Source organism: Arabidopsis thaliana, chromosome 5 (assembly GCF_000001735.4).
Source record: "Arabidopsis thaliana chromosome 5, partial sequence".
Taxonomy (NCBI): domain Eukaryota; kingdom Viridiplantae; phylum Streptophyta; class Magnoliopsida; order Brassicales; family Brassicaceae; genus Arabidopsis; species Arabidopsis thaliana.
In genome coordinates this window covers 22,197,530-22,222,125 of record NC_003076.8, presented here as the reverse complement: position 1 = coordinate 22,222,125, position 24,596 = coordinate 22,197,530, and the positions used below count along the sequence as shown (strand labels likewise).

The 24,596-nt window shown below is 34.9% G+C and overlaps 5 protein-coding genes, 1 long non-coding RNA gene and 1 pseudogene across 10 annotated transcripts; 3 read left to right on the top strand and 4 right to left on the bottom strand.

Annotated features, from left to right (window-relative positions):
• Positions 1-157: 157 nt before the first annotated feature.
• GAUT12 (galacturonosyltransferase 12) lies at positions 158-2,902 on the top strand. The gene is made up of 5 exons (NM_124850.4): positions 158-570; positions 1,034-1,089; positions 1,188-1,937; positions 2,019-2,321; positions 2,407-2,902. The coding sequence occupies exons 1-5, from the start codon at positions 357-359 to the stop codon at positions 2,689-2,691; spliced, it is 1,608 nt and encodes a 535-aa protein (NP_200280.1). The 5' UTR covers positions 158-356; the 3' UTR covers positions 2,692-2,902.
• ILR3 (basic helix-loop-helix (bHLH) DNA-binding superfamily protein) lies at positions 2,852-5,192 on the bottom strand. Its single transcript, NM_124849.4, has 5 exons — positions 4,729-5,192; positions 4,014-4,076; positions 3,720-3,797; positions 3,478-3,640; positions 2,852-3,405 (listed from the first exon to the last, which is right to left on the bottom strand). Exons 1-5 carry the CDS (start codon positions 4,854-4,856, stop codon positions 3,133-3,135), a joined length of 705 nt encoding a protein of 234 aa, NP_200279.1. The 5' UTR covers positions 4,857-5,192; the 3' UTR covers positions 2,852-3,132.
• On the top strand, positions 4,056-4,685 carry AT5G08235. The gene has a single exon (NR_143069.1). It is a non-coding gene; the product is annotated as an other RNA (long non-coding RNA).
• A 2,681-nt stretch (positions 5,193-7,873) lies between the features above and the next one.
• On the bottom strand, positions 7,874-12,723 carry ATK3 (kinesin 3). Of its 3 annotated transcripts, none has more exons than NM_124848.3 (17): positions 12,435-12,723; positions 12,020-12,273; positions 11,406-11,550; positions 11,221-11,330; positions 11,021-11,140; positions 10,736-10,939; positions 10,475-10,651; positions 10,315-10,389; positions 10,077-10,223; positions 9,857-9,995; positions 9,662-9,771; positions 9,415-9,576; positions 9,105-9,313; positions 8,921-9,002; positions 8,737-8,841; positions 8,554-8,658; positions 7,874-8,462 (listed from the first exon to the last, which is right to left on the bottom strand). In NM_124848.3, exons 2-17 carry the CDS (start codon positions 12,212-12,214, stop codon positions 8,283-8,285), a joined length of 2,265 nt encoding a protein of 754 aa, NP_568811.1. In that variant the 5' UTR covers positions 12,215-12,273; positions 12,435-12,723; the 3' UTR covers positions 7,874-8,282. The 3 variants fall into 3 exon arrangements, with proteins under 3 accessions (NP_568811.1, NP_001330580.1, NP_001330581.1); NM_001345094.1 differs by having other exon boundaries at positions 12,554-12,723; NM_001345095.1 differs by lacking the exons at positions 12,020-12,273; positions 12,435-12,723 and having other exon boundaries at positions 7,935-8,462; positions 11,406-11,598.
• Positions 12,724-16,367: 3,644 nt separating this feature from the next.
• Positions 16,368-16,816, bottom strand: AT5G54661 (annotated as a pseudogene). The gene has a single exon.
• Positions 16,817-16,973: 157 nt separating this feature from the next.
• On the bottom strand, positions 16,974-18,409 carry AT5G54660 (HSP20-like chaperones superfamily protein). The gene is made up of 2 exons (NM_124847.2): positions 17,861-18,409; positions 16,974-17,402 (listed from the first exon to the last, which is right to left on the bottom strand). The coding sequence occupies exons 1-2, from the start codon at positions 18,174-18,176 to the stop codon at positions 17,140-17,142; spliced, it is 579 nt and encodes a 192-aa protein (NP_568810.1). The 5' UTR covers positions 18,177-18,409; the 3' UTR covers positions 16,974-17,139.
• A 1,589-nt stretch (positions 18,410-19,998) lies between these two features.
• Positions 19,999-24,596, top strand: Fh5 (formin homology5). Of its 2 annotated transcripts, NM_124846.2 has the most exons (7): positions 20,103-20,273; positions 20,413-20,650; positions 21,341-21,959; positions 22,047-22,662; positions 22,753-22,952; positions 23,054-23,289; positions 23,413-24,497. In NM_124846.2, the coding sequence occupies exons 2-7, from the start codon at positions 20,477-20,479 to the stop codon at positions 24,268-24,270; spliced, it is 2,703 nt and encodes a 900-aa protein (NP_200276.1). In that variant the 5' UTR covers positions 20,103-20,273; positions 20,413-20,476; the 3' UTR covers positions 24,271-24,497. The 2 variants fall into 2 exon arrangements, with proteins under 2 accessions (NP_851191.1, NP_200276.1); NM_180860.2 differs by having other exon boundaries at positions 19,999-20,650; positions 23,413-24,596.

Sequence of the window (24,596 nt, the reverse complement as noted above, 5' to 3'; positions counted from 1 at the left end):
AGTAATGTACTAATGTGTAATATTGATTCCACCACCAGCTTAGAGATTCGAACCAAAAACCGAATAGCGCATAACCGAGAAAACCCAAAGCTTCCTAACAAATACATAAAACCGTGGTGTTTCTAATTCTAACCAACACACGTTTCCTTTTTATTCACAAGAAACATCAGAGTTATGATCTGCCATTAATAACCTAAACACAAAGCAAGGTTAGGTAAATGATATGGACCCCTAATGAATAATCATACAATACATAACAACGTAAGATCCAGTTTCCCTCTTCGAACATCCATCTCCTTTCAGACAAAAACCATACAAAGACATAATAAACAAAGAAACAGAGGAGAAACAGAGAGATGCAGTTACATATATCTCCGAGCTTGAGACATGTGACTGTGGTCACAGGGAAAGGATTGAGAGAGTTCATAAAAGTTAAGGTTGGTTCTAGAAGATTCTCTTATCAAATGGTGTTTTACTCTCTACTCTTCTTCACTTTTCTTCTCCGATTCGTCTTTGTTCTCTCCACCGTTGATACTATCGACGGCGATCCCTCTCCTTGCTCCTCTCTTGGTACGTTTCTTTCTTCTTCTAACTTCCCTCATTTTCTTTTTCTTTTTTAAATCCGGAAATTATGTAAAATAGTGAACTCTTGATTTCGATTTCTTCGACAAAACATTCGATTCTCACTAAAAAAAAAACATATGAGAAAAAATAGCAATATAATTTATACTAAAAGCATTTTACTTTTTATGTGTATATACATGCACAATTATGAGAAATAAATATATTATCTTCTAGTTCATGTAAAACAATAATCTAAACGAAGAAGTTGAATAATTACTAGAGATTTACGCTCAAAAGTGAATAAATCCAAGAGCTGGTCGGTTTGTTTCACGTTGATTTTGTAGTATTATGTTCAAGCTTAATTAAATATTTAAAGACATTTCATGTTAAAGAGATAAACTTACTTATTAATCATAATAACACATAGTTTTAACATTTGACAAAAAAAATTAACCATTTTAATTTACAGCTTGCTTGGGGAAAAGACTAAAGCCAAAGCTTTTAGGAAGAAGGGTTGATTCTGGTGTAAGTCCTCTCTAACTTCAGTTTCAGATTATTGAGCGCATTTATTTTTACTATGGTGAAACAGAGTGGTGAAAAGTTAAGTTTTTGGTTATTTCTAGAATGTTCCAGAAGCTATGTACCAAGTTTTAGAACAGCCTTTAAGCGAACAAGAACTCAAAGGAAGATCAGATATACCTCAAACACTTCAAGATTTCATGTCTGAAGTCAAAAGAAGCAAATCAGACGCAAGAGAATTTGCTCAAAAGCTAAAAGAAATGGTGACATTGATGGAACAGAGAACAAGAACGGCTAAGATTCAAGAGTATTTATATCGACATGTCGCATCAAGCAGCATACCGAAACAACTTCACTGTTTAGCTCTTAAACTAGCCAACGAACACTCGATAAACGCAGCGGCGCGTCTCCAGCTTCCAGAAGCTGAGCTTGTCCCTATGTTGGTAGACAACAACTACTTTCACTTTGTCTTGGCTTCAGACAATATTCTTGCAGCTTCGGTTGTGGCTAAGTCGTTGGTTCAAAATGCTTTAAGACCTCATAAGATCGTTCTTCACATCATAACGGATAGGAAAACTTATTTCCCAATGCAAGCTTGGTTCTCATTGCATCCTCTGTCTCCAGCAATAATTGAGGTCAAGGCTTTGCATCATTTCGATTGGTTATCGAAAGGTAAAGTACCCGTTTTGGAAGCTATGGAGAAAGATCAGAGAGTGAGGTCTCAATTCAGAGGTGGATCATCGGTTATTGTGGCTAATAACAAAGAGAACCCGGTTGTTGTTGCTGCTAAGTTACAAGCTCTCAGCCCTAAATACAACTCCTTGATGAATCACATCCGTATTCATCTACCAGAGGTAAGTTTGATCTGTGACTAGTGAAGAATACTCAACAGCATTAGACCCGAAACCTATAACAGTCTTTGCTTTTTTCTGCAGTTGTTTCCAAGCTTAAACAAGGTTGTGTTTCTAGACGATGACATTGTGATCCAAACTGATCTTTCACCTCTTTGGGACATTGACATGAATGGAAAAGTAAATGGAGCAGTGGAAACATGTAGAGGAGAAGACAAGTTTGTGATGTCAAAGAAGTTCAAGAGTTACCTCAACTTCTCGAATCCGACAATTGCCAAAAACTTCAATCCAGAGGAATGTGCATGGGCTTATGGAATGAATGTTTTCGACCTAGCGGCTTGGAGGAGGACTAACATAAGCTCCACTTACTATCATTGGCTTGACGAGGTAAAAGGAAACCACTAACTACCCAACAATCACTATCAAGCAATAATCATCTTAACTCAAAACTATTTACATGTATGTGTTGCAGAACTTAAAATCAGACCTGAGTTTGTGGCAGCTGGGAACTTTGCCTCCTGGGCTGATTGCTTTCCACGGTCATGTCCAAACCATAGATCCGTTCTGGCATATGCTTGGTCTCGGATACCAAGAGACCACGAGCTATGCCGATGCTGAAAGTGCCGCTGTTGTTCATTTCAATGGAAGAGCTAAGCCTTGGCTGGATATAGCATTTCCTCATCTACGTCCTCTCTGGGCTAAGTATCTTGATTCTTCTGACAGATTTATCAAGAGCTGTCACATTAGAGCATCATGATAACACAAACCAAGACCATTTTCTACATTGGCACCCAGAGAGGAGATTCACAGATCAAGATATAGGAGCAAACTTTTCTGCAGTGGAGTTTTCACTTCTCTACCGGATCATGTTTTGCGGTCTCTCCTGTTTCTAATTTTTTGTACTTTCAAACTCTTATGGCGAGGAAGTAACCACATTCTATGTATTAATGTAAGAACACATAAAGTGAGAGACGATCTGCCAAACTCTACTTAAATTTACATGTGAATAGATAACATTGCGCGAAGCAATTGGAGTTTACAATGTCATATCATTGTTCAACAGATAACAGTTACGATGATAACACGACAAAGCAAAAGGATAAGACTAAGAAAGCCGAGAAAGAGAGGAGAGCAAAACAAATGGAGACTTTTCTTTTAAGCGGAAGCAAGAAGCAAACCGGTTGATGATTTTTCTTGATTAAGCAACAGGAGGACGAAGGACATGATCCTGAGAAGTATCGACTGAAGCAGGAGGCATGAACTGCCACATGGCAACTCCTGGGTAACTGATGATTGGCACCATCTTGTTTCCAGGAGCTTGGCCTTGCGCTGAAGCAAAAGCAGTAGGCATCATAGGTGGGGCTGGGAAAAAACTTGGTTGAGGAGCATTCATGGCTTTCAGCTGCTGCTCCAGCTTTTCTTTCTCTGTCTTCAGCCTCTGTTTCTCATCTCGCAGCTCGTTTTTCTCAGTCTGATTGACATAAACCGGAAACTAGTAAGCATTCGATGATTTTATGGGGATAAAGGAGGATTCAAATTTCACCTTTAACTCTTTGATTTTGTCCTGAAGACTTGAATTGGAGTCCTTCAGCTTCTGGGCCTCGCCCCGTAGCTGTGTCACCATGCGGACAGCATCAACCAAGATAGCAGCCTTGTCTGTTTTGGGAGGATTTCCAGGCTCCAAAATTGCACCCAATTCCATAAACCTGTTATTTATTTAAAAGGCGATCATTTTAGTACCTACTAAAGAGTAAAGGAAGGATATACAAAATTGTTAAAACTTACTTGTCATTCAACCTGTCCCGTCGCTGCTTCTCTCTACATGCTTTCGAGCTAGTGGCAGAGGATGATTCACATCTCCCCCTGAGACATGGAATGAACAAGATTATTTTTTCTGATACCTTGTCAAGCCCAAAATATGTCAAGCGAGCCAATACAGATCCCCACAACAAAAGAACCATAAACAATTCCATAGCGATTTCTCAAAGTTATAGATTCTGAAAGTTGCTATAGTTTCCTGGTTCAGTAAGTCTTTTGAATTAAAGGTGTGTCACAAAGAGTTTAACATAAAAAGCTTACCTCTTTTTGGATCCAGGTTCTTTGCTAGCTTCTGAGTTTCCAGCCGAGCCATCAACTCCAGCACTGAACCAACAAGAAATACATCGAACCAACTAAGTATTACATCTATACTCAATCATGTAGCAACTTACAACTACTCACTTCCAAGGAAGCAGATTAATTAGTTAACATTGACATGCTAAGGTCAAACCATCCACTCATATGTGAAAGCACTATCCATGAAAAAGGAATCTAATTCCCACCTAACAAGAAGTGATATATGATCAATCAATTCCCGAATCAAGTAACATGTCAGAAGTTACACTAAAAACATGTCAGGCACACACAGTTGACTTTAGATAAACAAACCTAAATCCTCTCCTGAGGCCAAACTTCCTAACTTAACATATCATTTCACCCACTCTAAAGATATCTACACAAGCTAAAAGAACCCAAATTTAAGCATAGAAACCAATTCAAATGAATAAGAACTCAGTTTCTTCTCTATAACTTACTCAAACAATCACACAAGCTTAAAATCACAAAGTTCGTTACTTTAACAAAATTAGCCCTTCCCTTGATTTAACGATACACCTTCGCATACCAGAAAAAACCCACATAAAATTATTCAAGCAATCACACTGATTTCACTCAAATCAATTTGAATTTCTTAAAAACCAGATCGGAACCCTAATTTGAAGCACTTAAGAGAGAAAGGGGAAGTAAGAAGAAAAACCTGGAGTTAGAAGAAACACCAATAGGTTGCTGAACAGGCCAAGAGAAACCAGGACCTTGGATTGTGAAACTTCCGTAATCAGCATCGATCAAGTCACAAATCCAATTAGCGTTTTCGGGTGACACCATCTCCGGAAACTTCCACCGGTGAAAAAGGGGGAAAAATAAAAACGGAGAGTTTTTTTTTTGTTGAACTCCCGGGAAATTGAATGTTCCCGGCGGCGATCAGAGAGATCGAAAGGAGGGGGAGATTTAAGCCAAATCGATTTCTGCCGTTGGTGGAAGGAACACCCAAAGAAGAAGAGAAGAAGAAAACTGTTGGAGGAGACGAATTGGGGAATCTTGGAATCCAGAGAAATTAGAGTGGTTTTCACGCGCACTCTTCCTTTTTTTTTGGGCTTTCCAAGGCCCATCATACCAAGGGTTTTTATTTTATTTGTTAGTTTATTTTTAATTCATTTTACGTGTTTTTATTTTATTTTATGTGTTACATCATCATATATATATTAAATCAAATATCAATACATTTTACAACAAACTTAACTAATCAGGGCATTAACCTAGTGAATTCTCTAATTCGAATTTTAAAGTATGTGGTTTGTGTGTGAGTTAAAGAGTAAAATAAAAATCAACATTTCATAAACGGTCAAAATTTTCATATGTTTTGGATTAAATTCCAAAACAAATAGTCAAATATAATCCATACGTTTTAAATTTTTTTTAATAATTTCAATTTTTAAGTAAATATGCACTAGAAAGACAAAATTTGTCCATTAACAATCTTTTTGTTTTTTTAAATCAAAATCGGTATAGTGGCAAGTATTCATGTTTTCTAACAAAAGAGAATGGATTTTTCTTTTTGTGTGTGTCGACTATCTTAGCAATAATAAGTAAGAAGCACGAATCTAAAGACCTATCAATCTAACACCACTAAAGCTGGTTTTGATTAATTTGTTTGTTTCAATATTCTTTGGTTTTAGTAGTATGTGTTTTCTATTTGTCCGTTTAGCTTTTAACAAATTAAATTGATAAAGAAAACTTGTGACCATGTTCGTTGGAACGAACCGATAATATTCGAGAACATGGTTGGAATGGTCGTTTGGTCGTGATCTAGGAGATTATACATTCTTCTGCTTCCTCCCGTACATACATGAAAATTTCCAATAATACTTTACGTATTAGCACATTTGATAAACAATAATATATCATACACATAGATACGAACTTTTTTTTTTTTTTAAGATACACACTAAAAGTATAAACTTCTCAACTAGCATTGAGACCATTTATTCGTTTCAACTTTTTAACATAATAAGATAAGATGCCCATCGACATCTCAGGTTCAAAATCCAAAATTTAACAATATATGGGTAATTTAATTAAGAACGGTAGTTCCAAGAAATAGAAAGAAAAAAAATAGAAGAATCTTTTATGTACGATATATAATCTTTAATATCTTCCCCAAATTATATAATAGCACCTCTTTCTTTTTAAAACCAGTACTCAAATTATACGCGTCAACTTATTTTCTTCCAAGAATATAACGAAACCCAAATTGATAAATAAATAGATTTATCAACTATTGATTAGGAATATCCACTCATACTGTGAGGTATATTCTCTTGTTTTGTACTAAATTATATTTTTATAGTTCTTGTTTTCTTGTTATCTTCTATATTTCTATTTTATAAAATATAAAGGAGATTATCAATTATTATTATTTTTTTCATAGGAGATTATCATTTTCTTCTTGTTATACTCTTCACTACTATTATTTGAAATTATGATCGGCTAAGCCAGTTGCTTTTAGTTTGATTAATGAATGCAGAAGCGGCATTATGGATCAACTTGACTATTTGGAGTACAATATTTTGAAACAAATGTTAATAAACAAGTAATTACACAAATATTTTAAAGTTTGACTTGTTCTTTTCCCAAGTTCCGTGAAGGCATGAATTTTGCCATGATTTCAGATGTTATTTAGTTTACCTTATCTCAATATTTAGAAGAAATTCAACAGGAGTTGACTAAATCATATAATATTTGTAGGCTATATTCGTTCGATGTTCTAGAAAATACAATGATTACGTGTGAAATCTGGTAAGAACAATAGTTATCTGGTTTAGTAGTGAAATATCAAATGACCAATATAATAGTGAGATGGTGGAACATATGAAATACTATAATTGAATTAACGTTTACATGTACCGATAATGAACTATGAAAAGTTATTTTTTCGAAGTGATATTTATGTGACGAACCAGATTTATCAAACATACGAGCGTAATGCATTAATCATATGGCAAAATCATTTTTGGAAGAAAAAAAATGACATATGATCCATGATTTCAAATATTTTTGGTAAGTTGTTGCAGAATTATATATATATATTACTCCAGTGTCCAACAAAACAAGATTATAGTTATAGGGAAAATAGAGTATGACCCTATCACAATTGTTTTTACAATTGACACACCACATTCAAGTCAAATTGAATCTAATGATTCTTATATCAACATCTTGATTTTATCTGGTGTACATGTAGCTCAATTTAACTATACGAAATCTGTAACAACCTAAATAGAAAACAAACATTTATCTAGAACCAGCTAATCAAGTGGGGTTTCAAGTTGATCAATGGAATACATTGTTCCTCGGAGTGGGCAAAAAATGCCGTCATGTCCCATTCTGTTATGTGTTATTTCCATTTCCAAATTTGCTTCATATATGATATATATGATTACACCTTGATTGAAAGAAAAAGGAAAGATAAATGGTATATCGACTTTTTGGCTTGCATGTGACAATTTGGTTCATACCTATTGTCTGGAAACCATTTGATCTTACCGTCGGTCTATATATCCTATCTCCTTTATTATTGTTGTTCAAAAATGCGTTTAGTATTGTTGATTTAAACTTTGAATTTGCTAAACTATTCATTTCTGTAACTACTTGATCTACTGAATGGAAACAAGATTTTGCACACAAAAAAAAGTATACCACTTTTTCATGGTTTGAAAAAATGATCCAGTATTCTTACTATTTATAGTATTAGTCAATTTTCACGTTTTTATGTTTTCGAAAAGTACTAAATATTACAAGCATATTAAAATATAACTAACATTAGTTTTTAGTGTTTTATTAATTATTATCTTTCATTCATATTTCTATACGATATTGAATCTGACCAAACATAAACAATCATTCATATATCAATTTCGTAACCAAAACACTACTACCATTATGCTTCTAGGCCTGGTGATTGGTCACAGAAACGAGAAGTAAATATTTTGAATCCCAGAAGATGAATATGAATCCGAACATCAACAAGCAAAATCCTACTTATGATCCAAAAGAAAAAGAATTACATAAACAACAGATAATAAAATGCTAAACCAAACTATACAAATTACAACAAAAGGTCTTCATGTTTTCTTGTTAGAATCATCCCATCCTTCTTCATCAAGTTGTGACCATATTAAGTACATTCATATAATTAACTTTGAAATGAAGCTTTTAGCTTCAAACTTCAAATCCATCTCTCTTTTCTTTCCCTCATCCAAGGCTCAACCGATTTTCCAATGGTTTGATGTTAGTCTGCCTACGTGGTGTTCCAATCTCGCAAGCATTCACTCTCGCTGCGAATCTAAGAGAGCAGAGAGACTCACCGGTTGAAGAAGATTCCGGTGCAATGTTCACAAACATTAGCGTCTTTGCGTCACCGCCTAAGCAAGGCTGAATTAAAAATCAAACATAGTTTTTATTATGATGCCACAAATCAAGAAACAAAAGTTTTGAAAGATGTTTTTACGGTTTGGTTTGGTACCTGGAGAAGATATGTGAGCTTTGAGTTTCGGAATGGTACATGATCTTCTTTCTTTGCTAAGGCGAATATGACATCGCCTAGCGACGACAAACTTTTGTTGATTGCCTGAAGAAAGAATGAAAGTTTAAGAGACTAAAAATTGCAAGAAACCATAATCATGTTTTATGTTTCTATCAAACGTACTTGAGTTTCTTTAAGTCTATCTCCGGTTGATCCACTCTTCGATAAACGCTCACTCCCCGCAAGATCAATCAGGTTCAAGACACCTTGTACTTGTTGCTCAGTGCTCTGTAAGAAAGAAAAAAGCCAGTTTGGTTTATCACACAAAACAAACATTCTGTAAGAAGAAAGACGGTTTGGTTAGTACCTCGTTAACACCAGAGATTCTTAGCGTGAAAACAAAATGGCTTCTGGAAGATTGCTCGTTCATCTGAGTCTTCCCTACAGACCTGAAGAAGAAAGAAAACAACTTTCAACTGTCAGAAAGATTCATCGAAAATCTTGATGGCCATTTAGTTCAGTCAAATTGAAACGGGTTTCAGCTATATTGCCTGTTACGAGCAGCATGATCTAAGAGGAATGAAACCTCCCGAGAGCTTTTAACATCCAAAATAGTAAGCTCAGCGACATGCGTGTTTCCACTAGCATCATGTTTAATAGCATGTTTCTGTGGAGAAACACCACTGTCTGTTCTTACTGCTTCTTTGTTTGTTGACAGGAGATCTCGGATCGTTTCATTGTATATTTCTAACATGGATACCTATACATATGATACAAAACTAGGAGGATTATACATATATTCTAATCACAAGGATATATCTTACTTAGTGCTACTTAAAAGAGAGAGGACTACAAAAATACCTGCAGTTCGTATTTCCAACCCTGAGATCGAAGAGACTGCCTCGTCTCAAATATTTGCTCCAAACATCGCGGGATCAGACCTTTTTCCTCGACGTTTCCTGGCCTACCCATCATGGTGTAAGTTTTTCCCGATCCAGTTTGTCCATATGCAAAAATGCACACCTATAAAATGGATTCTATCAGCTTAGTTATTCCAACAAACAGTGAAACGCACATAGTACTTTTTGCCATTTGCAGATTTAGTTACCTTGTAACCATCGAGAGCACTTTGAACAAGTTGAGAAATCTCAGTGAAGACATCTTCTTGTGATGCAGTCGGCGCAAAAACCTTATCAAATGTGAAAGCATGCTTTTGCGCTGTCCATAGCAAAAACACATCAACTGTTAATAAATGTGTCATTTCTGCAAGAACCACATTTCCACAGAAGTTTATGTTACATACCATTTTGCATCAAGTCAATACCACGGCCAAGTGCTTCTAGGGATGTCGGGTAAGAAATAGTTTTTCCCTCATCTCCATTGTTCTCACCCGGCAATAGAGGTCTAACTCTACAGAACACACGTATGTTACCTTTCAGTTCCTGCAACATGAGAAGATATCAGTCAAGCTTACACAAAGGGGAAGAAACAAATGTGGCAGAGGTGAGTTAAGCAGATTATACAAGAATGGTATTGTGCAACTTCTTCCGTAGTTTTTCTCCTTCAACGAGTTTAAGTTCTGCTTCTTCTACGCGACTTTTCAGATCGATAATGCTTTGCTTCTGGTCTTCATACTCATTCATTTTCTCAAAGGTAGATAGATCAGACACCTAGACCATAAACAATCAAGAATGGTATCAAGAACTTGTGAAATCTAGTAAAGTCATTTGTTGTATGTGTAACTCAAAAATGTGATGAAACCTGCAGTCTCCTCTCAGAGTTTACTAGTCGATCCTGCAACTGTCGTATCTGGGTACTCTGGGACGAACATGTAGTCTGGACCAAAATAATTTACATTATCTTAAGAGAAATTAATTTGACAGAGAATTCCTTTGAAAGAAGTTATAAAAGGATAGGAAACCTCAAGCTCGGTTATGGCGTCTTTGAAGTCATTGTACTTGGTTGCCTCGGTTTGTAAGGTTTTAACTTCCACTAAATGGCGATCACGGTCATCTTTGACTTGCTGAAGCTCTACCTTGAGACTCGCAATTTCATTTACCAATTCACCTTTCTGCTTCATGATATCTTCTTGAGAAGCCTAGCAAGAAAAAAAAACAAGACACCAAATCACATTCTGACCAAAACTATAAACATTTACTACTATTGATAGAGCATCAATCACCTTAGAAGCAGCAAGTTGTTCCTGTAATGCTGAAAACTGACCCTTCAAGTTGCCAATATTTTCAATAATGGCAGTCCGTTCTTTCTCACCGCGTTTTATAGTCTCGTGAGCTTCATCAAGATCACCTTGTAGCTTGCTGTTATACAGCTGCAAGCTTGAGTTATACTCTTGCAACAGTTTGTACATGTCATTCACGGATTGTATCTGAACAAAACCCAAAAAACGAACATTGGTTAAAGCTAAGTAGTATCCATTTCTCATTTCAGATCCTTTAAGTTTTCTCACCCTCTGGTTAGCCGTTTGAAGATCTCCTTGTGCTTTTCCTAGCTCTTCTGTGAGACCAGCTTGTGCCTTTTCAACAGAAAGTCTTGCTTCTTTCTCTTTTCCAAGAGAATCATTCGCCGCCTAAAGCAAAACAAACCGAATTAAGACTTACAAATATGTATCAGACACAAGTAACTTAACTAGAATGAACCGCTTCTTACCAACTTCTCCGTTTGTTCCCTGGCAAGTTGAACTTGAACAGATTCAAAGTTTTTCCTCAGCTCTTCAATTATCATATTCAGCTCCTCTTCTTTGTTTTTCAAACTAACCTCTGTCATCAAATTGCACAAAGTTCAAAAACTGCTAACGAAAAAATCAACAACTAAACTTTAATGTGTCAACGCACCCATGTCAACACAATGCTTCTCATTCAATTCCAATGCGTTCTTCAACTTCTCTTGCTCAAAAGCATAATCCAACTCAAGTTCTTGAAACCATCTAATGCAAAGTCTAAGTCTTTTTATATAATCCATCATATTCTCGCATCTCTCCTGCAAAATCAACATTCAAATTCAAACCAAAAGACCAAAAACACATAAACAAAGTCCTTTAATGCTTATCAAATAGACAAAACTATTTTGGTCCCACAAATTGTCTTATAACAACAATCAAATCTTCAAAAAAAAAAACACACAACAGATCCAACGATAAAAGCCAGTAAAGCTAACTGAAATTAAAAGCTCCAGATTCTACCACAAAGATCAATCAACACACATAAACAATGTCTTCAATGCTATTGCCTAAATATAAAGGTCCCACAAATTGTCTTATAAACAACAACAATCAAATCTTCTTCTTCAGAAAAAAAAAACACAACGGATCCAACGAGAAAAGCCAGTAAAAAAGCTACTTAAAATTCAAAACTTCACCAACTAAACTAAAACACAAGAAGAATTTTAGATTCAGGTAAAAAAAATAAAAAGTTGATAAATTTAATGAGGTGGGTGAAAAAGTAGAAACCTTGTAGTTGAATTTGCTCTTGTACTTGATTCGTTCATTAAGAAGAGTTTCAACGTCTTCTCTTGTGAACTCAACAGGACCATATTCAGATCCGGTTGTACTCGCCGGAGCACTGTTCGGCGTCAGATCTTTTGACCCATTAGTCACCGGAAAAGCTGACCGGATTCTTCCATTGTTTGCCATCGCCCCCACCATAACAGAACAAAATTGTTCTCTTCTTGTTACCTTAAATTACTTCAAATTTCTCTCTCAATCTGCAAAAAAGGTTTGTTTTTTTCTCTCTTAGAGATCTTTCAGAGAAATAGATAAATTGAGAAATAGATTAAATGAGAGAAAAAACGGAAGGAAACCCGTGAAGATGAAGTTTTTAAATAAGTAACAAAAACAGAGCATTTTTAAGAAGAGAGAATTAGACCTAAAGATTGAAACTTTAAGAGGTAAAGGAAACTCAGTGAATGAAGAATGTGGATTTCAAAACATGCCCAGATTTGTGAGAGAAGTATAGAGAGAGTGGAAGAAGACGAAAAAGAGGACCTTTGGCATTTAAGAGAGATTGTGTCGTTTGTACGAAGAAGGATTTGGGTTTTAGAAATGGAGGCACGTTTCAGTTTTTGTTGCTCTCGTCGTCTCTTGGTGTTGCTTGGCTACTTATTTTTCTATATTTGTTGTTTGAATGTTCAGAGAGAGAGATGAACGTGGGGCCGTTGATTGGATCTGAAGTCACCGAGGTAATGAAATCACAGCCGTTGCTTTATTAAGCAGCAAAGTAATTAGAAGAAAGGTTTAATGTTAGGGGCAGTGGGGGTAATGTCAGTGGACTTATTATGACTTTAATCCATACACCAAAAATAGAAATCAATATTATTTTTACACAATATAAATTTAGTTTAAGGAGAACATCCTTTAAACCATACAAGGTATATATATTTATCATCTATAAATTATATACGAGTTTCAACTTAGATAACATTTTACCGTAAAAAATCGTTTACTGAATATTATAAGCATGATTTTATAAATAATAATGGGTTCATGAGATTGTGAATATCAATATTACTATAAAATGTATAACGAAAAAGCTAGTAAAAATCATATTCATGAAATCACCAAAAACTCTATATTAATGAAAATAGTTATTTGTGTTCTTGAAAATAAAAACTTACCATTTTTTTGTTTTATTATACAAACGTACCACCATATTTTAAAATTCTAAAATCCTAAAAATATATATGAAAGTGGTAAAAATTCTTTGTAATATTTTTGAACATAAATAATTTGTGTTTGTAAAAAAAAAAAAAAAAATTAAAATTAGATGAACATATAATGGCCCATATTTTAAGATGGAATCTTCTTGTTTGGTTTTCAACACAGATGTAAATTAAAATATCTAACCATAGGTTGTATCGGTAATCTCACAGATTTATTAACATGCGAAATTTAATAAACTAATAACGTTTAATAAAATAATTATGAAAAGCTAACTATAACGTGTCGGTAAAATGAGTTACGTCAGCATTTTAAGACGAGAGATTCTTTTCAGAAAAAGTGGATATTTTATCTTACCGAAGTTACCCTTAGCATCAATCCAGACATTGTTCAAAGCAGTCACGTTTCTGGTTTAAAAAGGTATGGGCTAAAATTGTCCGAATGAAAAATTGTCTTTTGTCGTGTAATTCTTAGATTCTGTCTCATACCCTGACGAGTTGTCAAATTTCATGTGAAAGAAACAATGTTAAATCTAATGGTCCGAGCTGAATTAGCCGTTGAAATATCGTCGTTGATGTGGTTTGTGTTATGGACGATTACATTCACATTGTTGAAACATTAAGTTAGTGAATTAAAATGGCTAAACTTATTATCTAATTCTTGCTATTTATAGCATTGAATACGATTAACCGTATTTTGAGTTACATTTTGGGGATAAAGCTTTTTTATTTATGTTTTGTCAGAAAAAAAATGTATAATGTACATGCAGTTTTCTTTATATATGACCCCAATAAAAGGTTGAGATTAGTGATTGGTGACATAGAGACATTAATAAGTGCACATTCTAGACGCATTAAACATCTTTCAGCTTTACGTACTCTAAATTTATTCCCAAATTGGATCATGCAACAAACAAAAAATAAATAACATTTTATTATATTTTCATGATTGGAAACTTTGTGATTCACCTTGTAACCGTTTTGTAAATAAATTTGTGATTATTGAGATGGGTTTTGAACTTTAAGCATATATTGAAATATATAAATACAAATTATGTCTGGATAAAGCAAAAACTACTTTATGCAAAGGTGATTAATTAGGCGATGCAAGGATCATGCCAAATTTGATTTAGTCAAACTAAAGGATAAAATTAGGATTAAGTATTATGAATTAAACAAATGTATTGGACTATGGGTTTTTCGAAAAATCGTGGCGTCGAATATCAAATTGAACAAGTCTAGAATTCCGAGTTAACAAAGTAGTATAATACATAGATATAAACGCGCAATTTCATAGTTTATTGTCATAGTTTTTATGATTTGTGGTCCGCATGTAGCTTATATCTGAACTTTTATTGTTAGACGAAGTGGTCTCTGTTGGAATTTTAAATTGATTAATTAAAAGGACAAGTTAATTAAACTCCGAAACCTATTTCTGAGCTATCTTAAATATTCTTATAAATGGAGTTGATATTAAAAGAATTTCAAAAAAAAAACTATGAAAACTTTAGAAGAGTACGTTAAACTATTGAAACTTGATATGGCTGCGACTCAAAGTTATGATAAGTCAGTCATACAGATTGTTTGTAAAGAATCAAAACATTAATTCACACGTCGTAAGTTTAATCTCATGACCACAAAAACATGTATAATGAATCTGTTTTCTCCTTAGTTTAAGAATTTGTTTCATATAATGTTAGTCCCTCAATTGCGTGAAATGGGTGCCAAGTATTTCTATCTTTCTTTTTAACCTTTTTCTTTGCAACTTTATTGAAACGTGAATTAGTTCATTGGAGACTTCAGCGTTAAGCCATGGTTATTTACTCCCCCTCATCCAACTAAATTAAAATATCTAGTACTAAAATCAATTTGGAATTTGATACACCATCATTTCAAATTATTTATCTTGCAGAATCTAAAATAAAGCAGCCGTTAAAAAGAAAAAAAAATGCAGAATGTACTATATAATGAGATATAATTCAACAAAATTTTATAAACAGACTATCCAACCTATAAAGTACAAAATGTCTCAAAAACAAACAGTACCCATAATCTATAATTTCTTACATACTTGAAACTGTAGTAATCAATATATTCAAAATATAGGTGTAGAAACCTTTAATCTATTGACCAACTTCTAGATAGTGATCTTTAGACAATTATCATTTTCTTCAAATGATTTTTTTCTATATAAAAATAGATGTTGAGGGAATGCACCAAACACTTCCCATGAAGAAAAAGTTGTTGCCATATCTATTTTTTATTTATGGTAGCGAGCTCCATAGTTTTCATCTTAAGTCATATTCTCACATCAAACTTAGACCTACTTCTTCTGTTAAAAGAATAGTTTAATTAATACTGTTTTGTTACATAATTGGTAAATATAATTATTTTTATTCACCTAATCGGTAAATCGACCTCACACATCTATTATAAAGAAAAGGTATAATTGGGTCATTGCGTTAGGCATCATTGATGTAAGAGGGATCAACTGCTAATAAAGGTGAAAAATAAAAATAGATGCCACTGGAAAGAACGTTCAGGTTTCATCCAAAAAAAAGAATGTTCAGATCTGGGATGGTATAATATAAATTTTCATATATATATTTCTTAAGTTTAGCTCCATTGTTCTGATCTGCCCAAACACTTCATGCTTTGATTTAGATTCGATGACTTTCCACAAGACTACAAGTAGCTAGCTAGTAGTTATTGGTATGAGATCGACAATTATTCGTTTAGGATTTTGTTTTATGTTCGAGCCGAGAATGAAAAATGCCGATGAAGATTTGAATGTAGTCACATTTTTGTGGAAACAAGGGATACAATACATGATGCGAATTACTTCAATTGGTGATGACAAACCAACGTATACTATGTCAAACTAACTTTTACAAGATAATATTTCAAGAGGATTTTCAGTATATATAAAGCAAGAAGTTAGAATCCTATGACAATACATTAATGTTGTCTAACCAAAGAGAATGTACTTTTGTGACATATGGAGTTCATATGTTGCGTCGGTTACATTGGTGATGACTCATGACTATTCTACCTTAGTGTCCATCACATAAAATTCTGTGATAATAAAATGAACAAAAAAAAGAAAAAGAAAAAAACTCTAAAGTCTAAACTTAATACTTCGATTAGAACTTGTTTGTGGAGCTAATCTTAGGGATTCAGATCTCTTAGAAAGAGTAGTCGTCGTTGTTTGAGAGGAAAGCTTTGGAGTTTTTGGTGTCGGCGTCACCGGGGTGCTCGAGACCATGGACGTAGCACCACCGGTCGCTTCTCTAGTCGTACTAGCTGCAGTTCCATTGGCCACTAATCATAATTTTATATGCTACAGACTATAGCCTATAGATACACCAAATCACCCACTTCGTCCAATTTTTATTCAATCCTAGTCGTCTTAATAGAGCATCTATGAAAGTTCTATTTGACATAAATCACATGATCATAAGTCTTTCTCATGTCTTTTTGGTAATGAATTTATTATTACATGGCCTTAACTTTTTTCTTTCTTTTAACATGACATTGGTTTGAAGCCCACGAAACAATTCATGGGAGATGATAATATTCCCCAAAACCACACGCCAGACAATGACCCTATTGAGTCTGATATTACATTCGAAAACACACATTTTTGAGTCTGAATTAATCTTCACTAGTGAAATCAGTGCAATTTTCTAATATATATACACTAAAAAACCTGCATAAAAGTGTGTAATATCAATAAATCATTTGTTTATAATCGATATGTTATATTTGATATATTTTATAGTATGTATATATAACATATCATTCATCCATTGTGTCTCTACCACAGAATTTCATATCTATAATAATAGTTAACTAAAGAAAACAAAATTACGAAAAGAATCTAAAGTTAAAACTCGTCAAGGCGACATGATCAGATTAAAACTTGTTCTTAGAATTTATCTTAGGGATTCGGATCTCTAAGAAAGAGTAATCGTCGTTGTTAGAGAGGAAAGCTTCAGAGTATTTGGCGTCGGCATCGCTAGGAAGCTCGAGACGGCGGACATAGCCATGTTCCCACCACCGGCCGCTTCTCCAGTCACTGTTGGTCGCCGCTTTCTTGTTGCTGTTCCATTGGCCACTAATCTCCATCACTCTTCCGTTAATGTCCACGTACACCTGCACGTTATTTTTCCCCACCACTAACATACAAGTACCAAAAATTTAATCAGTTTTTTTTTTCCTTATTTTATACCATTTTAAAAGATACATTATTATTTGAAAATTTTGCGAACCATTTCATCTTTCTCGTTACCATCATTATAACTAGTGTCCAATTCAAGTTGTGGTTCGATCATTTTGATATTTAAAGTAAAATTGACAAAAGAAATCCTAAATTTGAATGAGTTACGTTTTGAGATTGGTTCACGTTCACTTTTAAAGAAACTTAGGTTCTGTTCATATTTGTACTATATCAACCATTCATCAGTTCACATATTCAGTTTTGATCGTTATGATGTATAACAAATCATTTGAACGAAGATTTAGTTTTCTTTTTTAAAGTTCGATCTATTGTATTTTTATTTTTTACTAAAGCAGAAATAAACGTTTCCGAATGAAAATAAATAAGAGAATTGTGGTGTAAGAAAGACGTACGCACCGGGGATATCGGATTTAAGGACATAAGCTTGATCCGTCTGAGACCAATCGACTCTACACTGTCCTAAGCTCCTAAGGCTCGCCAGCAAAACCTCAGCTTCAAATTCCCACAACGGAAAGGCGTCTGACGGATCAAAGTACTTCCCGAACAAAAACGGGCTAAAAAGAGACCCCTCACCGAACACAGCCTTCTCCGAGCCTCCTCCCCCGCTCAAGAACCTTCGGAAAACATCATCGCCGAGCGGTACGCTCCACTTTCCCGGCGTCTTGTCATCAGTGTGGATCTCTAGTTTGAGGCTTCCACTACTACTCGTCATGAGAGAAATTGAGACGAATGAAAAAAGGAAAGTGGTTGATTGTGTGTGTGAGTTTTGGAATCAAGGTTTGTTCTTATAGTATAATTTTGAGATAGCTAATAAAAAAAATGATACAAATATTTTGATTTTAATGGGGATATAAAAAGAATGTTTATTCTTTTGTTTTTTTGTGGAGGTATATTTGCAGCATATGTAAAATATATATACTTATAGATTGACATGATAGGTGCAAAGTAGATTAAAGAAGAAAAATTAAACGAAGATTATGGAAAAATAGTGGGTGCTGAAAATTATTTGATGATAAGAGAAAAAGTTGGGAGAGATTCTTATTTCTTTGTGACTATACTTTAGCATGCTTTAAGTAAAGAGAGGAATATGTTCTTTTGACGTAGAAATTGCTCGAAGGGTCACAAAGAAATGTGTCTTATTTGCTTTGAGCCATACCATTTCGATTCTTCATCTTGTACTATTTTGATAACTGATACCCCCTCCATATCATCAATAAATAAGTTTACAGAATAGGGATAAAATTGGAAAATCTGTTAAACATCTACATTAAAAACTGACAATAACAACTAATTTAAAACAAAATTCAACTTGTAAAACGACAACTAATACAAAAGAATTTATATAAAAAATATCTTTATTTCGATGTATAATAAAGAAGTATTTGTTTATTTTTAATTGGTTTTGTATAAAGTATTTATTACTATCAAAAGATGTTTAAATCACTGTGATCTATTTCTCGTTGAGGCAATTATATATGCAACGTGAACACTATAAATAACGAGATTAGTCGGATTTTGTATAGAGGCCAAAGATTAGTTTGTGTGTTTGTCTTGGAAAAATTTCCTTAATTACCAAAAAAGTATTATAGTTTGTAGCATTTTTTAGGTTTAAGTTACTCTATTGATAATTTTTATTAAAACCTACACTACTTTTGTGAGGTGCAGTTTTATTGGATTCCAAGACACTGTAATACATCATTCGATTCACTGGCTAAAGGTCCGATGCCTAATGGATGTAGTTATAAAGAATCTCCATAAAGAACACTATGGTGATTAATCAATGATATTCATTATTGAGATGTTCTTTAATTTAAGAAGTTCATAATCAAAAGTTACTTCTATAATAGGGGTGGCTCCTCATAAACAAATTTAACCCAATTAATTAATACCAAACTTAAGTTTATACGCATTTGAGTTTTCCGGTTCCAATGATAAATGGAATTAGGATAGTTTGATCTTTTGGTGTGAACTTTCTTAAGAGAAGTAAGAAAATAGGTGTGAAAGGATCAATAGCGTAACGTGATAGATCAAGATTCTGAGTCTTTTATTAATTTTAACACTTGGCTTTCCCAAGCAATTTGACTATTGAGAGATGGGCCATGCATCATGCATGCATCTTTAAACATGGAATCAAATGATTTTATCTTCAGAGGTTATAATTTATTTGTTTCTATTGCTATTTTACCTATTTATAATCTGGTTTTAAAGTGGTACAAGAAAATAAAAAAAGATAAACATGATTAGCTGTTCCTTAACTGTAACAACAAAAATGAAGAAATCATTATAAACAATGTTTTCATTTCTATATAAAAAAACATTACTTAAAAGTTAATACACAAAATTAGAAAAAATATCAAATGTATATGAAAACTGAAGTTTTAGTATTTAATTTTAATAACATGATAAACTAAAATAAATAGACAAATAATATATATAAAAAAGAATTAAAACAGCGATTTTAGTTTACCTTCTCTTTTTTTCTTTGAGAAATAAAACCAAGAAAAAACAAATAATCCAATATATTAATAACTCTGCGTAAATTTCGCGTGATTGAGTTTGGTGGAAACAAAAAAAGAACGAGAAAGCTTCGAGAAAATATTTGTATGAAGCTTGAGAGCTAATATCTCCGTGAATTTATCTCGTCGACTTTTCTCGGAAAAAGTAAAAGGTTGAAACTTTTTTGGTCTCTCTCTGGTCAAAATTCTGGGTTTGGTTGAACGCACCGACGACAAATCGCATTGTCAACATTTGGATCTGGCCAACAATCATTAGCACCAACTCTTCCCCTTTTGTGCTGTCTCGAAAACGTGTAATTGATCTCGTGGCATTGTAGTAAGAAGCTTTAATTTAATTGGTCCTCCAAGGAAATTGCATCGAAGTCAGCTCCAAATTTTCGATCAGGGTTGTTGAGCTTTTGTGTTAAAGTTTCGATCTTTATCGAATTTCAGCAAAAAGCTGTAGAATCGGCAATTTGGTTCTATTGAGTATCTGATGAAATGAGAAGCAAAAGATATGGTTGGAATGATTCGAGGAGGAATGGGTGATCAGAATTGGAGTCGTTTAGTTTTCTGGTTGATTCTGTTTTCTGGGTTATTGGTAATAACTTTGGAAGAGAATCCAGAAAAAGATGAGATTTTTCTTAGTCAATTCATGGCCCCATCAACAGGGCAGGTCAATGAACATATGGTAAAGATAGTTTTTTTGCTTTTCAAGCTTGTTTGATTATTTTGTAGCTCTCTAGTGTACTTTTGATGGGAAAGTTGCGAGACATTGCTTTTTGTTTCTTGCTGAAAGCTATGTTTTAGAGACTGAGATTGCATTTTTGGGTTTGTATCATGTACCCTGTAAGAATCTAGGTGTCTGAGAAAGAGAATTATGATCATTAGCTTGTATCCTGCTATATAAAGTCGATAGGTTTTGAATTATGTGTTATTCATGTAATAGTCTTGACTTACGTTTTAATCAATGGAGTCATATTCAGAGAACAATTTGTTGCTGCTAAAGCTTTCAGTTCACGCTTGTCGCTATCGTGATATGTTTTCGTTTGTAAGGCATTCCTATGGTCTGTGTGTGATAAAACTAGAAGATCAAGTAGCTCCGTAGTAGATTTTATCCAGACAGAATTGCGAGTCATAGCTTGTTTCTTGCTGAAAGCTTAGGTCTTTAGAGACTAAGATCACATTTTTTGTTTTTGATTCATGTTCTCTATAAGAAAGCTAAGATCATCTCAGAACGATTCTTGCAAAATAGTTTGGATTCGCCATTTGTAATCATACTTGGAATTATAGTTGGCTCTCTCTTATTTACTGATATGCTTTTCAAAATGTTTTATAGCTCTTATAGTTGTTTCTCTCTTGTTTGTACAATGTTTGACAGGAAGAAACATCATGGGCGCAGCGTTGTTGGCAAGATTCAGATTGTGTGAAGGAAGCTGTGGCAGAATTCAATTTATGTTTTCCAGGATCAAAGGATAGTAGGGAACTATTTGGTTTGAACCATACCAATCTGAAGCAGACTCTTCTTGATTGTATCCAAGAAAAAGGAAAGTTAAATGGTCATAACCCCAAGTATCTGGAGCTCTTATCATCTATGCTTGATATTCCGAGGAGAAATCTAGCTACTAAACCCGGCTCTTCCCCTTCCCCTTCACCTTCCCGCCCTCCTAAGCGTAGTCGGGGGCCTCCGCGCCCACCTACTCGACCAAAATCCCCACCTCCTCGGAAATCATCTTTTCCACCATCAAGATCTCCCCCTCCTCCTCCTGCTAAGAAAAACGCTTCTAAAAATTCAACTTCTGCACCTGTTTCACCTGCGAAAAAAAAAGAGGATCATGAGAAAACAATCATCATTGCTGTTGTTGTGACTGCAGTTTCTACGTTTTTGTTGGCTGCATTATTCTTCTTATGCTGCTCCAGGGTTTGTGGAAATGGTTCAGGAGGCAGGAAAAACGATGAAAGGCCTCTTCTCAGTTTAAGCAGTAGTGATTACTCTGTTGGTAATAATATCTCCACTTTCTCACTGTACTAATCTAACAAGAAATTTCTTGAACTATAGAGACTAAAATGTTTTTTAATGTTTTCAGGTTCCTCCATCAACTATGGTGGTTCGGTCAAAGGAGATAAGCAGGGTCATCAATCTTTTAATATTTACTCAAACCAAGGAAAAATGTCATCTTTCGATGGAAGTAACTCTGACACTTCAGATTCGTTAGAAGAACGGCTATCACACGAAGGCCTGAGAAATAATAGTATTACCAATCACGGGCTTCCACCTTTGAAGCCTCCACCTGGAAGAACAGCTTCTGTACTTTCAGGGAAGTCTTTTTCTGGAAAAGTGGAGCCTCTTCCACCGGAACCACCCAAATTTCTTAAGGTATCCTCGAAAAAGGCTTCTGCTCCTCCACCGCCAGTTCCAGCACCGCAAATGCCATCTTCTGCTGGTCCTCCACGACCGCCCCCTCCAGCTCCGCCACCTGGTTCTGGTGGGCCTAAGCCACCACCTCCTCCTGGACCAAAAGGACCACGTCCGCCTCCACCAATGAGTCTGGGCCCAAAAGCACCCCGACCGCCTTCTGGGCCAGCAGATGCATTAGATGATGATGCTCCCAAAACAAAGCTGAAGCCATTTTTCTGGGATAAAGTGCAAGCAAACCCAGAACATTCAATGGTTTGGAATGATATAAGATCAGGATCCTTTCAGTGAGTAAAGTTGTTAGCTTTTTGCCTCGGTATACTATAACCATATAACTTTGGCATAGTTACTGAATACAACTTGTGATGGTTTTCCAGGTTCAATGAAGAGATGATAGAGTCGTTATTTGGATATGCAGCAGCAGACAAGAATAAAAACGACAAGAAGGGGTCCTCTGGACAAGCTGCTTTACCTCAGTTTGTTCAGATCCTCGAACCAAAGAAAGGACAAAATCTATCAATTCTTTTGCGTGCTTTGAATGCGACAACTGAAGAAGTGTGTGATGCACTTCGCGAAGGTAACCTTCTTTTCTTTCTTTTTCCTTAGGTGGAAAATAAGATTTTGATTTTCTGGCAACATTCTCCTATGTGTTCGCTAACATAATTTTCGTTGAATTAGGAAATGAGCTTCCTGTAGAATTCATTCAGACTCTGTTAAAGATGGCACCAACACCAGAAGAAGAACTAAAACTTAGATTATACTGCGGTGAAATAGCTCAACTGGGATCCGCTGAACGATTCCTGAAAGCAGTCGTTGATATCCCTTTTGCTTTCAAGCGTCTAGAAGCACTTCTATTTATGTGTACACTCCATGAAGAAATGGCTTTTGTTAAAGAATCATTTCAGAAATTGGAGGTACGTTTCCTAATCTTTTACAAAAACTTTGTTCTGAAAAGAAAAACATATTACAGTTTCTTAGTCTTTCTCAAGACTCTTTCTTCTCCAATCTAAACGTATATTCTTTGGTGTATATGAAAGGTTGCTTGTAAAGAACTTAGGGGAAGTCGGCTGTTCCTGAAGCTCTTAGAGGCAGTTCTTAAGACCGGAAACCGAATGAATGATGGTACATTTAGGGGTGGTGCTCAAGCTTTCAAGCTGGACACTCTTTTGAAATTAGCAGACGTCAAGGGAACAGATGGGAAAACAACGCTCCTCCACTTTGTTGTTCAAGAGATAATTAGGACTGAAGGTGTAAGAGCGGCTCGTACTATCAGAGAGAGCCAAAGTTTCTCAAGTGTTAAAACAGAGGATCTCCTAGTCGAGGAAACCTCTGAAGAGTCAGAAGAGAATTACCGTAATCTTGGACTTGAGAAAGTTTCAGGCTTGAGCAGTGAGCTTGAACATGTAAAGAAATCTGCAAACATAGATGCCGATGGTTTAACAGGGACTGTTCTTAAAATGGGTCATGCTTTGTCGAAAGCTCGAGACTTTGTCAACTCAGAGATGAAAAGTTCAGGCGAGGAGAGTGGGTTTCGTGAAGCGCTTGAAGATTTTATTCAAAATGCTGAAGGAAGCATCATGTCCATACTCGAGGAAGAGAAGAGAATAATGGCTTTGGTGAAAAGTACAGGGGACTATTTCCATGGCAAAGCAGGAAAAGACGAAGGGTTGCGTTTGTTTGTGATTGTGCGCGATTTTCTGATAATCTTAGATAAATCCTGCAAAGAAGTCAGAGAAGCACGAGGAAGACCCGTAAGGATGGCCAGAAAACAAGGCTCAACAGCCTCAGCATCTTCTGAAACTCCAAGACAAACGCCTTCATTAGATCCTAGGCAGAAGCTGTTTCCAGCTATTACAGAGAGACGCGTGGATCAGTCTAGTTCAGATTCAGACTAAAAAGTACAAATCTTTGGTTTCGTTACCTGTTAGGACATAATTCATCTGCTGTTTTGCTGAGAGCTTATCTTTTCCTGCTGTGAGTGTAATGGCATTAACCCTCAAGACATGTCAGGTTTTAGTCACTGATTATGAGTTTTTCAGATGTAATTTAAAGAGGCATAGACACTGTCACTCACTTGTACCAATTTTTTTCACATTTAGTCTTAGAAATACTTTCTTTTCATATTTTTTCAATCTTGTTGGCCATAGAATAATAATCCTTTGTGTTTTTTTCTTTCTTGTACTATTACTATCAACAACAAAGAAAATCTTTATACTTCTAC

Coding starts and splice junctions, on each gene's coding strand:
- GAUT12 (NM_124850.4), top strand. CDS start 357: ATGCAGTTACATATATCTCCGAGCTTGAGACATGTGACTGTGGTCACA. Junction 571..1,033: donor CTCTCCTTGCTCCTCTCTTG/GTACGTTTCTTT, acceptor TTTAATTTACAG/CTTGCTTGGGGAAAAGACTA. Junction 1,090..1,187: donor GAAGAAGGGTTGATTCTGGT/GTAAGTCCTCTC, acceptor GGTTATTTCTAG/AATGTTCCAGAAGCTATGTA.
- ILR3 (NM_124849.4), bottom strand. CDS start 4,856: ATGGTGTCACCCGAAAACGCTAATTGGATTTGTGACTTGATCGATGCT. Junction 3,641..3,719: donor CGGGACAGGTTGAATGACAA/GTAAGTTTTAAC, acceptor AATAAATAACAG/GTTTATGGAATTGGGTGCAA. Junction 3,406..3,477: donor ACAAAATCAAAGAGTTAAAG/GTGAAATTTGAA, acceptor TATGTCAATCAG/ACTGAGAAAAACGAGCTGCG.
- ATK3 (NM_124848.3), bottom strand. CDS start 12,214: ATGGTGGGGGCGATGGCAAACAATGGAAGAATCCGGTCAGCTTTTCCG. Junction 10,940..11,020: donor TTCAAACGGCTAACCAGAGG/GTGAGAAAACTT, acceptor GGTTTTGTTCAG/ATACAATCCGTGAATGACAT. Junction 10,224..10,314: donor ACTCTGAGAGGAGACTGCAG/GTTTCATCACAT, acceptor TTTATGGTCTAG/GTGTCTGATCTATCTACCTT.
- AT5G54660 (NM_124847.2), bottom strand. CDS start 18,176: ATGACGAGTAGTAGTGGAAGCCTCAAACTAGAGATCCACACTGATGAC. Junction 17,403..17,860: donor CCTTAAATCCGATATCCCCG/GTGCGTACGTCT, acceptor CTTGTATGTTAG/TGGTGGGGAAAAATAACGTG.
- Fh5 (NM_180860.2), top strand. CDS start 20,477: ATGGTTGGAATGATTCGAGGAGGAATGGGTGATCAGAATTGGAGTCGT. Junction 21,960..22,046: donor CAGTAGTGATTACTCTGTTG/GTAATAATATCT, acceptor TAATGTTTTCAG/GTTCCTCCATCAACTATGGT. Junction 23,290..23,412: donor AATCATTTCAGAAATTGGAG/GTACGTTTCCTA, acceptor TGTATATGAAAG/GTTGCTTGTAAAGAACTTAG.